Raw genomic sequence first — 15,950 nt, 5'->3', positions numbered from 1 at the left:
ACTGTGGACCTGTATATTTAGATTTCCCTATTTGTTATTACTACTAAGGGTTCTACCATTTAGTGTATATTTCCCTCTTGCAATAGATCTTCCAAAAATGCATCCCTACCCATTTATCCAGATTAAACTCCATTTGCCATTTCTCTGCCCATGTCTCCAGCCTTTAAGAGCAGTCTGGAAAATGCAATGGAATAATTCATTCATTTTGCATTGTTGATTATCAGCTTCACTATTGCTAGTGAAAACTATCAAATATAAACAAGTGATTCATTATTTTGGAAGTACGTGCAAACACCTGCGCTGCAAGTTTAAAGATCTTCTAGTTGAAGACTCAGAATGGGCCACTTGCCAAGACTACTGGACAGCTTATTTATCCAAAAGCTGTGATTTTCTTAATGGATTAAGAGGACCACAGTGGACCATGTGTAATCTCATATTGGCATGACTTCTTTCAGCTAAATCTGCTAATGACCAATCATGGCAGCAAAGTCCATTTAAGTTTTAGATCACAAAGTGGCATTTGAACGCATTACATGGCAGTTAAAATTGATTTATACTATCCAATTTAAGGACGAGCATTACAAATATTCAGATCTAAACAGGGCACGCCCTATGGAAGAAATTTGTCAGGACACTTAACAAACTGTATATCCAGCTGGATAAGGATGGGATATAAAGGGGCAATTGTACACATTTAATTTCAAAGGAATAGTAAAGATGGACCTACCTTCAGAAAGCAACAATGCTGTGAAAATCAAGGGAACAGATGCCCAGGAGGAGTAGAAGTTCATCTTTGTCTTCTGAACTCCAGAAGGCAATGCTAACCAGTGACTTTCTCAGATGCCTCTGTGCAGCAGTGATGGCAGGTGGACCTAAAACTCTCTGGGATTTGTGGTCTTCTCTTTCCATTAAAACGAAGCTCAGCTCATATCCTCAAATCCGTGGGCAATTTTTCTTTTGCCTGCCCTCCTCTTGTGTTTTGCAGCTTCGGATGATTAATTGTCGGCGTAATCAGATATGAAAGACAGATCTGCATTGGGTTTCAGTCCATACTGCTGGCTGATGTCATTCCTGTGCTCTGAATCTTCTGTACTGCCTTAGAGCCCCACTGACTCCTGCAGCAATGACTAGCTCACAGAGCAACAACCAAGATAGAAATCACATTCAAACAAATGGGAGCAGACAGACATAAAAACAACTGGGCTGAAGATAGAGCAATGACATTTAATGGACTATGATTGGATCAATATTATAATTTGTGTGGATAATAGTTCCTTATGACCTGACAGTAGAGGGTTTAAAATATCGAAAATTTCATTAATTTGTAGAATCTTTTTATTGAACAATTGATTAGGTCATAAACAAAGGAACCAAAGATTCACAATAATGACATGCTTTCTAGTTTTATAGATGCTGTCACTGAGGGGAGAAGTAGGATCTAATACATGGGGTTAAACATATCACTGTTAATTAGTGACCATGAGTCTCTCCCCTTTGCCTGTGTTGTAATCTTCCACAGACAACACTAAACCAAATTCATCTTCTCTGTCAATGTTTTACAATAAATTTTCCAACAAGGAAATAATTCATACTACATCTCAGTTCTTCAGAAGCCATCTGGAAGGAGGTACAGGGAAATAGTTTGTTACTGAGACAGGGAGAAGGCAAGAAACAAGAGACAGACTTAATCCAATTGTCTAACAGTTTACTAATGGTGCTAATGGGTCGTCCTGCCTATCTTCATAGTTGTCTTCTTTCAATAATGTAATAAAACAGAGCCACTTAGCATCACATTTCATACCGAGAGGGAAAATGTAATGATGTGTGTTTGTCTGTCTGTGCTCTGCACTTGATATTTTCCCAAAGGAATCTCTTCCTTCAAGCCTGGAAACAATCGAGCCTACTCATAATCAGGTCAAATGACTTACAGCAAATTTACTAAGTAGATCAGCTGTAACCAAATCGTATTAAAGTGACCAGAAGTATGATCAGTTTCTTCATGAATTACTGTCAATGCTGGAATTCATACACTTAGAAAAGAGCACTTTCTTAAAAACAAAATAACAATATTAATTAAATTTGACCCAAAATTATTCTGTGAGATTTTTCATTATCAATAACAAACAGGAGAATGTGATACTATTAGCAGAGATTTAATATCATTTAAGTGAGTTATTAAAACATTTTCTTTCAATCTCTGCTGTCAAATCTTAACTCCTCTGCCTCCTGAACTGAAACAGGACTATTGTCAGCAGTAAGCTTTTCCATTTCCATTTTTCTGAAAATCTGATAAAATGTCCTCTTTTGCTTTCCATAGCTAAACCATGAGGAATTATCTGGAGGGAAGATGGAGGGGCAAATTTTCACCTGACACTTACACAATTGATGCCTGAAGATCCACCAAAACGTGAAGCTTTGTGGAATGCTCATTTTGGCCACTCTCTTATTGCCACAGATCCTGCCTCATATGACACAGTGAATAGACAGATTCTGGGATATTTATAGAACTCTTTCTGTAATTCTCAGGTCCCAATGGTAGAGTCAGATACTGGTGCCACCAGCCCTTTTGCCATCATAAATCAGAAGAAATTCTTGATTGAGCACAAGAATAAATTATAGTCAGATGGAGCACACTCGCCCATTTGTACACATACCAATGGTGGCACAGTGGTTAGCACTGCTGCCTCACAGTGCCTGAGACCTGGGTTCAATTCCTGACTCAGGCGACTGACTGTGTGGAGTTTGCACGTTCTCCCCGTGTCTGCGTGGGTTTCCTCCGGGTGCTCTGGTTTCCTCCCACAATCCAAAGATGTGCGGGTCAGGTGAATTGGCCATGCTAAATTGCCCATAGTGTTAGGTAAGGGGTAAATGTAGGGGTATGGGTGGGTTGCTCTTCGGCGGGTCGGTGTGGACTTGTTGGGCTGAAGGGCCTGTTTCCACACTGTAAGTAATCTAATCTAATCGAATTTCATTTTTACGTGTCACTTTTGTTTCAATGCCTCAAGTGAAGAAGGTGCTCAGCTATGAAACTGAATTGGAGAAAACTGGGGCTGTTCTCCTTCGAGATGGTTGAAAGGAGGTTCAGTAGAGATGTTCAAAATCATGAGCAAATGGAGCAGTGCAGATAGGGACAGTTTATTCCCTTCGGTGGAAAGACACTGATCTCAGGTGAGCGAGGAGCAGTGTTCTATCTGAATAAGGAAGACACAATATTTGACATATGTACCTTTGTCATAAGGCTCTCCTGAAAGTGATGATCATTACAACAATGAACTTTCATGTGAAAACACTCCAGTAAATAAGATGGCAGTGCTCTATGTGGAGTGCACATTTTCTCATCCAGGAATTATAGTGGAAGAGTACATGGAAAGTTTCCTTCGTTTTAGTTTTATTTTACATGCATTGAAGTGCTTTTTCATTTTTTGACATTTTCTCCCAAGTTTTCTTCTTCCGGAAAATCGCAGACAATGAGATGGTGCAGTAAAGATTTCCAAGCATGATGCTAGAACCTGGGATGATATTATGGTTTTAAGATCTGTATTTGTCCTGATTTGTTTTATGAAAAGAGGTTGAGAACAGAGGTCCAAGCGGACTGCTTCAAGTCAATAAAGTAAACAGTTTGTAAGGTCTTGCATTTTCTTTTAAAGTTGGAACAATAGAAGAACGGGTGGAGTCAAGCTCCCGCAAAACCAGGCTTTCAGTTTGACTTTCAGTAGCTGTTGAGTTTGGAAGCTGCAATAAATCTCTCCCTGCTGCAACAAAATGCTTGTGTGCTCTCTCTTCCTTTCTCTCAGGGTTTCTTTCTTGATAGTCTTTCCTCCTGGACTTCAGGTGCATGGTAGACAATCTATTTTGCTGAATTTGCCTTTGTCAAGGGTATGTTTTTGGGATATTACAATTATTGTTTAGTAGTTAAATAATCTATTCTTCTGTTAAGTTTTCCAATAGGGTAAGATTATTCCAGTCCTTCTTTCTTTGTATTTTAAACATAGTGTATGAATAAAGTTTGTTTGAATACCTTTATCACAGTTTGTCTTGATCTTCTGAGTGCCACTGGACTAAAGCTTACTTGCCAATAACTAAAAACACCCATCTGAAACATTAAGTCAATAAACCTACTTTTAGCCTCATTGTGACCTTGACATGCTTCCTAAGGTGGAGGTGCTCAAAATTGGATCTTATATTCTAACTAAAGTTGAAACAATTATCTTAACAGAATGTTTAAAAAAAACAAAGAGTAGACCAGTCAACATTTCAGTCTTGGGGTGTAGGTTTGCTCGCTGAGCTGTAGGTTTGATATCCAGACGTTTCATTACCTGGCTAGGTAACATCATCAGTGGCAACCTCCAAGTGAAGCGAAGCTGTTGTCTCCTGCTTTCTATTTATAGCTTTCTCCTGGATGGGGTTCCTGGGGTTTGTGGTGATGTCATTTCCTGTTTGTTTTCTGAGGGGTTGATAGATGGCATCTAGATCTATGTGCTTGTTTGTGGCGTTGTGGTTGGAGTGCCAGGCCTCTAGGAATTCTCTGACATGTCTTTGCTTAGCCTGTTCCAGGATAGATGTGTTGTCCCAGTCAAAATGGTGGGTTTTTTCATCTGTGTGTAGGACTATGAGGGAGAGGGGGGTCGTGTCTTTTTGTAGCTAGCTGGTGTTCGTGTATCCTGGTGGCTAACTTTCTTCCTGTTTGTCCTACGTAGTGTTTGTGGCAGTCCTTGCATGGAATTTTATAGATGACGTTAGTTTTGTCCATGGGTTGTACTGGGTCTTTTAAGTTTGTTAGTTTTTGTTCAAAAACTTCTAAAAACAGAGGAGAACCACCTATACGACGTATTCAAGAAGGATGGATACTCAAAACATACAGAGCGCAGATTCCTCAAGAACAAATCACGACAAGCAGACAAAACACAGCCAGAAACCCTAACCACCTTAACATACATCAAAGAAGTTTCAGAAATGACAGCCAGACTACTGAGACCCCTCGGAATCCTAGTAGCACACAAACCCACCAACACTCTCAAACAAAAACTAACAAACTTAAAAGACCCAGTACAACCCATGGACAAAACCAACGTCATCTATAAAATTCCATGCAAAGACTTCCACAAACACTACGTAGGACAAACAGGAAGAAAGTTAGCCACCAGGATACATGAACATCAGCTAGCTACAAAAAGACTCTCCCTCATAGCCCTACATATGGATGAAAAAACCCACCATTTCAACACACCTATCCTGGGACAGGCTAAGCAAAGACATGCCAGAGAATTCCTAGAGGCCTGGCACTCCAACCACAATGCCACAAACAAGCACATAGATCTAGATGCCATCTATCAACCCCTCAGAAAACGAACAGGAAATTACATCACCACAAACCCCAGGAACCCCATCCAGGAGAAAGATATAAATAGAAAGCAGGACACAACAGCTTCGCTTCACTTGGAGGTCACCACTGATGATGTTACCTAGCCAGGTAATGAAACGTCTGGATATCAAACCTACAGCTCAGCGAGCAAACCTACACCCTAAACCTCAACCTCAGCTACAAACCTTCACAAACCTTGCGATTTCAGTCTCGCCTTACCCTCATAATGATCACAGCTGAATGTCTGCCTCAGCTCCACTGGCATATTATTCAATTCTATTAGATCTCAAATCCATCCATCTTGGCAGATGTTTGGATACTGAAGTCTCAGAGAGTATTGGGAATAAAATCTCTGTTGTCTGTAAAAGCCCTATGTGTAATTAATTTTGGCAGTCTCAATCCAGCTTTCACCAAGCAATTGTGTGAAGTGTCAAACTATCCCTCATAAGATCTATTAGTAGTAACATTCAGACAGTCTGACACTGGTTTGGTGCTCTTCCTAGGATTGGAAAGAAGCCAATGGTTGTTGGTGGTGCAGATATTACTTGCCCAGTCCATACCTGACCTGTAATTGTTTGCTGTGACACTTGATTTGGAACTGAAAGTGTTCCGTTCCTCATTTGTGCTCACTTTCACTTCAATGAGCAGAACCAACTCCACTAAACTGCTCCCCTTTCCCTTGCTAAATTTTCTCACCTGATGTTGACATGATATTCCATAGCTGAAAAATGTGTTGCTGGAAAAGCGCAGCAGGTCAGGCAGCATCCAAGGAGCAGGAGAATCGACGTTTCGGGCATAAGCCCTTCTTCGATTCTCCTGCTCCTTGGATGCTGCCTGACCTGCTGCGCTTTTCCAGCAACACATTTTTCAGCTCTGATCTCCAGCATCTGCAGTCCTCACTTTCTCCTAGATGCTGTCCACCATCCCCCTCGCCTGCAATCAGCATTCTATTTCACCGTTTAGAATAACAATCTCAGTCAGGGAGGACTCAGTCTGACAGCTACGGGAAATGACAAGGGAAAGAAAAGTCAAAGGAAAAGAGATGTTGTCCTTCCTAACTCAACCCCTGATGGAGCACACTTCATAAACATAATTAGCTTCTGCCAGAAGATTCCTTTGACCTTCAAAGCTTTGGCTCCTGTTACCTCTTATGTTCAATGTTATTTGACCTGTTGCCTTTCAAATTACCTGAAGCCTGTTGGTAATCATCTCTTAAATTTGCCATGCAGCCAATTCAATTGGAAAATGATATCCAAATTGCTCCAATTTAGTTGTTCATTGGTTTTAATATGTTTAGCCCTGATTAGATCAGTTCCCGTCTCCCTTGCTCAGTTTCAGATCACTTGTCTATCCTGTAAGGGGATGGAGACTTAATACCTGCTAGGACTGGTCAGAATGATATTGCATACTTTAAAAAATTACAAATGTTAAAAGCCTTACTTAAATGTTAAGTCAGTCCTCCAACTCACATCTCCCCACAAAATGGTTGGGATCCAGTTAGAATGAGTTCATTTTATCCAGGACCCTTCCTGTGTCAGAAAGAGTCACAGAGGTATCATGGTGCAGACGGAGATCATTCAGCCCATCGTGTCTGCTCTACTATGCTACCAGTGTGTGAACAGCAACCTGCATTGATGTATTGTCTTCAACTTAGTTAACCAATCCGAAACAATCACAGAAAGGATATAGGTTAGCAAGCACAGGGAGAGGGGGCAAACAGGTTAATGTGAGTGAGGACATGGTTAGGATATAAGTAAAAGCCATCATGATCCCAAAGGCTGCTCTCTCATTAGAGAGAGAGAGAGAGAGAGAGAGAGAAGGAACAGTTGATAAATACATCCTGTGGGTCACCGCACCTTAAGGAAGGAGGAATGTTGAGAAGGTAGGGTCTTTATAGTGACCTCAGCTACTATGAAAGTTGAACCTGCCCTATTGGCATCAGTCTGCATTGAAAACCAGCTGTCCGCTTAACTGAGCTAACTAATCCTCAAAGTGTGATTTGCAGGGTTCTGGATGAGCTGGAGTTTTTGGACACGTAGTTTATTAACTTATTGAGGCAACCACATTAAGTTCGAAACTTGGTCAATTCATTAACATTTACTCTTAGTTAAAGCAAACACAAAAAAAGATAACCATTAATGGGCTATTGATAAACTGTACGGCCCCACATTGATCTCAGGTATGTTGATGTTGGTGACTCTTTCTGAAACTAGCCTCAATCCACATCCTGTTTTTACACCTGTCTTCCGCTGTAAATATACCAATCATTAACAGTCACAAAATGGAACCAATTCCTTTCTGAGCAAGGTCTTAATTTATCTGCTGTTGGAAAAGACGCTACCTCAGGGTGCTCTAAGAAAAGTTGCATAAATCACTTGAAAGATATTGACAAAGATGATCCAATTTAAATGTTCATCACATGGAAGGGTCCAACTGCTGGAATCAAAGTCAAATGAAGAAATAGTGGAAGATGTGTTGCTCAGTGCTCGGCATTTACAGCATAAAAAGTTGAGGAATGAGTTATAAGGTGAACTGTATCGGCACTTCCACATCTTGTCTAATCTGGTTATGTGCCAATTTGGCCATTTCTATGTTTAAAATCCATTGTTGACTCTCTCTCTCTCTCTAACTACCCAAGTTACCTTTCTAGTGGCTGTGGTGTCCCACGTTTTGCTTGTCTTATGAATTACTATGTAATTTGTCAATTTCACTTTTGCCCAGTGATAGGAAAAGATTGGCATTGTCTGGTAATTTTGATGAGCAAATCCATGCCTGGCATAGCCTATAGGAGCAAATTACTGCAGACGCTGGAAGCTGGACTGAAAACACAAATGCTGGAGATCACAGTGGGACGGGCAGCAACCATGGAGAGAGAAAAAGCTACTGTTTCGACTCTTCATCAGAGCCTTGCATAGCCCGCCCCCGTTGAGATTGGCACTGTAATATGTAAGTACATTCAGATACATTTCTGGAGGAAGAAGTGATTCAAGGTTTTACAAGCAGTTAAGTATTTTCTGAAATACAGTTTCTCTTGTAACGTAATAAACGCAGCATTTAATTTACACACAGTAATCGTAACAATGTGGCAAATACCAGATAATCTCGTTTAATGATGTTGCTTGAGTGGTTAAATATTAACAAGGATATCAAAGTCAACCTCGATGCTCTTACCTAAAATAACGCCAATGGATCTTTTATGTCTCCACCTGAGAGAGACAAGGCTTTCATCTAACAATGCTCCAAGAGATCATTCCCAGAACATCCAACAGGAAAAATGGGGGACATCATGGCTAACAACAGAAATGGGGGACATCATGGCTAACAACAGAAATGGGGGACATCATGACTAACAACAGAAGTTGAGAATAGTAATAGATCAGAGGGGGAGTCTTATAAAGTTTAGATTAGATTCGATTTGATACCCTACAGTGTGGAAACAGGCCCTTCGGCCCAACAAGTCCACACCGACCCTCTGAAGGGTAACCGACGCAGACACATTTCCCTCTGACTAATGCACCTAACAACTATGGACAATTTAGCATGGCCAATTCACCTGACCTGCACATCTTTGGACTGTGGGAGGAAACCAGAGCACCTAGAGCAAACCCACGCAGACAGGGGGAGAATGTGCAAACTCCACACAGACAGTCACCCAAGGCTGGAATCAAACCTGTGACCCTGGTGCTGTGAGGCAGCAGTGCTAATCACTGAGCCACCATGCTGCCCCACAAAACGGTTTTAAGTCTGAGGATTGGGAGAATTTTAGAGTTTAACAAAGAAGGTCCAAGAAATTAATAGACAATAAAATATGAATGTAAGCTAGCAAGAAATATAAAAACAGGTTGTTAAAGCATCCATAGGTATTCAAGGTTTATGCGTAGATATGTAAAAAAAAGTAAAGATTACAAAAAAACAAATAAAGCTAATTAAATGCAGAGATGGGAAAATTTGTAATTGGAAATAGAGAAATGGTAGAGAAGCTAAGCAAATGATTTGTGTCTGCCTTTATTGAGCAAGCCACAAAAGGTTTTCCTGATATTAATAAGATCCACAGTTAATGCAAGAACGTGAAACTGGAAGAAGTATTAGTTATAACAAGTAGCATTGGAGAAATTAATTGGGCAGAAGGTTGTCAAATACCTAGGTCCCAATGTCCTTCAAGATTTGGAGTTGAAAGAGATAGTTGTAGAGATAATACATACATTGGTGATCATCTTTCATAACTCTATTAATTTTGCTATAGTGTCTGTAGATGAAAAAGTTGCAAGTGTAACCCTATTGTTTAAGAAAGGAAGGAAAGAGCACACAAATAATGGTTCATCTAAGATCAAGAATAATGGAAATATTAAAATATATTATAAAGGAGATGATTCCTGTAAACTTAGAAATTAATTATTGTTTGGCCAGAGTCAACATTGATTTTTAACAGGGAAACTATGTGCGATAAACCTGGTAGAGTTTTCTGAGAGTGTTACTTGCTGACATGATAAGGATCAGCCAGTGGGTACAGTGTATTTGGATTTTCAGAAATTTTTGATAAAGTCCCAAACAGGCAGTTAGTAACCAAAATTAAAGCACATGGAATTGAAGGTAATGGTAGAAAGATTGATTAACAGGCAAAAATCAGAGATCAAGAATAAATGGTTCATTCCCAAAGTCTGCGACCAATAGGGTCAATTCTTCGGCCCCAATTGTTCACTACCTATATCAATAATTTGGATTTGGTGCCCCCAGTTGTACTATTTCCAAATTTGCAGATAATACAAAACTTGCAGAGAATGTGAGTTGTGGGGTAGATATAATAAGGCTTCAAGAGGATTTATACAGGCTGAGTAAATGGGCAAGAGAGTGTAGTGGTGGTAAGTAGAAGGAACAGAAGTCCATTGCCTTTCTTAAATAGTGAATGAACAATTGGAAAGGAATGCAAGAGTCCTTGTTCATCAGTGATTGAAAACTAACATACAGGTACTGGAAGCGATTTGAAAAGCAAACAGTATGTTTGGATTTATCACATAAAGATTTGAATATGGAACATAGAAATCTTGCTTCTGTTATATAGAAGACTGGTGAGATTGCACCTGGAGTCTTTTGAGAAGTTCTGGTCTCTTTGATTAGACTTACAGTGTGGAAACAGGCCCTTCGGCCCAACAAGTCCACACCGACCCGCCGAAGCGCAACCCACCCATACCCCTACATTTACCCCTTACCTAACACTACGGGCAATTTAGCTTGGCCAATTCACCTGACCCGCACATCTTTGTGACTGTGGGAGGAAACCGGAGCATCCGGAGAAAACCCACGCAGACACAGGGAGAACGTGCAAACTCCACACAGTCAGTCGCCTGAGTCGGGAATTGAACCCGGGTCTACAGGCGCTGTGAGGCAGCAGTGCTAACCACTGTGCCACCATGCCGCCAAAGGAAGCCTAAGGAAGGATTTAGTTGCCATAGAGGGAGGTTCACCATATTGATTCCTAGGCGTGGTAGGATTGTCCTATGATGAAAGATTGAAGAGAATGAACCCATTATCTCTGAAGTTTAGGAGAATGAGAGGTGATCTCATAGAAACTTAGAAAATTCTTAAATGTTAGACAGAATAGATACAGAAAGGATGCTTTTCCTGGCTGTGAGGTCTAGAATTAAGGGACATAGTCTCAGAATTAAAGGCAAGGCTTTTAGGATTAAATTGAGGAAGAACTTCTTCGCTCAGAGAATGGCAAATCCTTTGAATTCTCAATCCCTGTGGAAGCTCAGTCATGGAGCAAATTCAAGCTGGAGATCGGTAGATTCTTAAATAAAAATCACAAGTGCTGGAGAAACTGATCTGGTAGGATTTATGTAGAGAGAAACTGAATCTAGTATAACTCTTCTTTGGAAGTTCAGAACAATTCCAAAGAAGAATCATACTAGACTTAAAATATTAATTCTATATATAGAGTTGTAAAGTCATACAGCTGTACAGCACGGAAACAGTCCCTTCGGTCCAACTTGTTCATGCTGACTAGATATCCTAAATTAATCTCGTCTCATTTGTCAGCATTTGGCCCATATCCCTCTAATCTCTTCCTGTTCATGTGCCCACTCAGATACCTATCAAATGTTGTAATTTTACCCACCTCCTCTGGCAGCTCATTCCATACATGCACCAGCCTCTGCATGAAAAAGTTGCCCCTTTAAAATATTTCCCTCTCACTTTAAATCTATGCCCTCTAGTTTTGGAGTTCCTCCACAGTTTTGGTTGCCAGACCTGCTGAGTTTCTCCAACACTTCCAGTTTTCATTTCAGATTTCCTGCATCTACAGTAATTTGCTTTTGTTTGGCATGTTTCTCATAACAATTGACATCAATAGATATGAGGATACCATGGGAATACGGCATCGTGGTAAATGATGAGCCATGATCTGGAATGGTGGAGCACGTTCAAGGGGCTGAATGGCCTACTCCTCTTGTTCCAAAGGTGAAATGCTCCCTTATTAATGCTTTGGTGCGTCAATCTAATTTTTAGATTAGATTAGATTACTTACAGTGTGAAAACAGGCCCTTCGGCCCAACAAGTCCACACTGACACGCAACCCACCCATTCCCCTACATTTACCCCTTTACCGAATACTACGGGCAATTTAGCATGGCCAATTTACTTGACGTTAAACCAGAGCACCCGGAGGAAACCCACACAGATACGGGGAAGAACATGCAAACTCCACACAGTCAGTCCCTGAGTCGGGAATTGAACTCAGGTCTCTGGCGCTGTGAGGCAGCAGTGCTAACCACCGTGCCACCATGCCGCCCGTGCAGCTCAACTGCCTGAAATGGGATTTGAACCCACACTGTTTGTGCTCACAAGATGACAGTGCAACACATTTAAGCCACTAAAGTGAATGAAGTGAGCCACAACCCTTCATGGCTTCATTACTTTTGGACATTGACGCTTGCCTGACAGAGGCATAGCCTTTTTCCAAAAATTAATTTGGCTTTTCCTGTTTCTAAGCAGCTTTACATTTCAAAGTCTGGTCAATAATAAAGGTACGTCCGTTCAAGTTCATTCACATCTTCTGTGAATATAGCCATGGAACTGAGTCAAAGGGAAAGGTGAGAGCTAAGCACAATCAGCAAGGAATGACAGAAGAAAAATAACATTTACTTCAAACTGTCTCTAATTCAAATTGACACTTCTGAAAAGGTCAAAAAATTATCATAATTTTCTTTCCTGACCTTTTTTAAGTGGAACAATTTAAGTAAACTGTGTGTTTATCCAATGTCATGATGATCTTTTTGAAGTTTAATGATGGCCATGAACTGCATTTGAAATTGCATGTGGAGTAGTTGATTGTTCATTCATCCTTTTCCCTCTGTGTCATTCAGGTTCAGAAAAAAGTGGATTTGAATGGATCCAAGATGCAGTTAACCTTCATTTATAGATTACAGACCTACGCTATTTAACTAATTGTGCACAGACGCTCTCATGTCAATGCAAACATTTTTTTTCAATCACAAGGCAGGATGCAGCAAGATAGACACATTTCCCCATCTATCATTACATTATCTCTGCTGCCAGTCCGAATGGCTTTAGTTATTCAAAGAAAGTTAGCCATTTTGGCTCCCAAGTTTTCTTTTTAATTTCCAATGCAGCTTTATTTTAAGAACTCTTGAGAATTTGTGTCACTATCTCTGTGCAACCTTACACTTAACAGCTGAGGAAGCAGGAGGTGTGTGTTTAAGAGGAACATATGACATTGTTCTGTTGTTCTCTCCCTCTAGTTGCTGGCTACAGAGAAATGCCACCTTACTGAGCATTGATAATGAATGGAGGTGATGTCATTTAACCCTGTATTTTGGCGCATCATTGAATTTAACACTCATCCAACTTACTCTGCGGTTAAATTTAGGAATAGTTCTAAGCTGTCATAAAGCCACCCTGGCCTTTATTTGAAAATACAGATAACCCTTTTTATGTTAGCTTAATCATACAACATCAGTTTTTTATATGTTTATTGCATTGGTATTAAAGTGCATTCGGACATCATCAGGTCAAGAAAGGTGCTAGAGAAATGCAAGTTCTTTCTTTCATATCCTTACTATTCTGAAACAAAAGCCAAGTTAGTTGCACCACCTTGTAATTCAAATTATTCAGCCCAGAAGGGGGCCATTTAGCCCATCATGTTTGCACTTGCTTTCTGAAAGCATAATTCCATATTTTCTTCTGGAGTAAAACACTGCAACAAAATCAACTTATATTATTGTTCATCCCATATCAGGAATACTAGCCCACAATTTCTCCTGCTTTCCAGACCAAGGCACATGACTAAACCTGGTGTTTCTCAGAGACATCTCCGTCACCACTACCCTCCAATTTTACCCTGTTTTGTCTCCTTCAGTTTTGTGACTCTTGTTCTCTTCATTGCAGCCATCACCAAAACCGCTCTCTTTGTTAAACATAACTCAGTTCCTTGGCTTTGATTCAGCAAAGCTGTGTCATCAAGTCCGACTGTAGAGATGTGAGTATCCTGGCTGATACTCGCATGCACTACTGAACAGGTGTTATGCAGTCGGAGGTGCTGTCTTTCATTTGAGACATTAACACATCTGTCTTCTTGGTTAGATGTTCAAAAAAAATCCAATGTCACTGTTTTAAAGAACTAATATATTCTCTCCTAATGTCGTGGTCAATGGTAGCACCCCTCCAAAACATCAGAGTGTGTATTCATCTATCATTGCTGAGTATCAGAGCTTGGTGGGCGGCACGGTGGCACAGTGGTTAGCACTGCTGCCTCACAGTGCCAGAGACCTGGGTTCAATTCCCGACTCAGGCGACTGACTGTGTGGAGTTTGCACGTTCTCCCCGTGTCTGCGTGGGTTTCCTCCGGGTGCTCCGGTTTCCTCCCACAGTCCAAAGATGTGCGGGTCAGGTGAATTTTAAATTGCCCGTAGTGTTAGGTAAGGGGTAAATGTAGAAGTATGGGTGGGTTGCACTTCGACGGGTCGGTGTGGACTTGTTGGGCCGAAGGGCCTGTTTCCACACTGTAAGTAATCTAATCTAATCTTGGTAAGTGCATATTGGCTGCAGGATTTCATGAAATATTAAAAACACTTCAAAAGCATTAGTACTAAAGTGCATGGGATGTCCTCAGGTCAAGAAAGAAAGAAATGCAAGTTCTTTCTTTCATATCCTTAATAACAAAGGCTAATTTAGTTGCACCACTTTGTAATTGAAATTGATCATCCCAGAAAGAGGCCGTTCAGCCCATTGTGTTTGCACCAGCTCTCATGTGTGTTCCCTTCACGTCATTCTCTTGCCTTTTCCCCTTTAACCTTGCACATTCTACCTTTTTAGATAATAATTTAATTTCATTTCGAAAGCCTCATTTGATACTAACTCCATGATATACTCAGACAGCCTGTTCTAGGCCCAAACTATTTGCTGCATGAAAATGTTTTCTCTCATGTTGCTTTTGAATGTTTTTTCCACTTACTTTAAATCTGTATCCTCTCATCATCCATTCTTCAGGAATGAGGATTTTTTTTCCTGTCTATTCTGTCCTGCTCCCTCATGATACTATGTGTCTCCATTCCATTGACTGAAGTGACCCTGTCCTGAAACATTCTTGTAACTTTCTTCTGCACTCTCCCCAATCGCCTGCACATCCTTCCTGAAGTGTGACCCCCGAGAAATGAACACAGCTAAGGTTGAGTGAGTATCTTATACAAGTTCAAACAAAATGTTTTTTGTTTACAAGATCTCAGACGTGCAGAATTGTTTATCTTCCTCAATCTTCCTCCAGGAAACCTCAATCTTTTAAAACTCAAACTTCACCTTCCCCAATCCCTAGCTCCTGATTTATTTTGTGTCTTCTCTGATACCTTTCACCCTCAGAGTTGGACTGCAGTAGTCCAAGAGAGCACCTCACTACTACTTTTTTCAGGGCATATAGGGATGGACAATAAATGCTGGCCTACCCAGTGATGCCTGTATCCCATGAACTAATGAAAACTGTTGTCATAGAATAGGATGTCAGCCCAATACTGATGTTTGTCAATGGACAAGTCAAATAAAAGATTGTATTTAATTTAGAACAAGTTTATTTTTTTCCCATATATTTAGTTAACGCATGCGAGTTCCTTTACAAAGGTAGAAGTGTACATGCAAGCAGGGGTATTCATTTAATACAGGAACATGAGAACATGCTGGATGTGGAAACAACATTGAGGTCAATCTGGTCAGATGCAGTGAGCACAGAGGACTAATCCAGAGTCACTCTTCCTCCCACATCAACACTGAAGCTCTCTCCAATTATCATATGGGATCTTCCTACAATTTGATTTGATTTGATACATTGTCACATGTACTCAAGTACAAAAGTACAGGAGTTATTTGCTCAAAGGGATATGAACATTTGATACACACGTTTTTCTTAGCATGAATTGACTCGAAGTGAAATGATTACTTCCCAAACCTCGGCATATGATTCAGTTTCGATTTGGTTTCCACCTCACAGTAAAAAATGATGACTAGATATTTAAGGTATTTCATATTTGTTTTACCACATTCCTCACATAAATACCCAGACTATTCTCTGACTGGGGAAATTCCA

The 15,950-nt window shown here is 40.4% G+C and overlaps 1 protein-coding gene across 1 annotated transcript in view; it reads right to left on the bottom strand.

Annotated features, from left to right (window-relative positions):
* htr3a (5-hydroxytryptamine (serotonin) receptor 3A) overlaps nucleotides 1-11,739 on the bottom strand; it is a 32,649-nt gene extending 20,910 nt beyond the window's left edge. Inside the window, exon 1 of the mRNA XM_060847014.1 lies at nucleotides 11,724-11,739. Within this exon, the coding sequence (XP_060702997.1) occupies nucleotides 11,724-11,739 (16 nt within the window). The remainder of the gene's footprint in view (nucleotides 1-11,723) is intronic.
* Between the last annotated feature and the right edge of the window lie 4,211 nt (nucleotides 11,740-15,950).

The sequence above is a fragment of the Hemiscyllium ocellatum genome, chromosome 29, assembly GCF_020745735.1.
Source record: "Hemiscyllium ocellatum isolate sHemOce1 chromosome 29, sHemOce1.pat.X.cur, whole genome shotgun sequence".
NCBI lineage: Eukaryota > Metazoa > Chordata > Chondrichthyes > Orectolobiformes > Hemiscylliidae > Hemiscyllium > Hemiscyllium ocellatum.
This window is presented reverse-complemented; position numbering and strand designations above follow the sequence as displayed.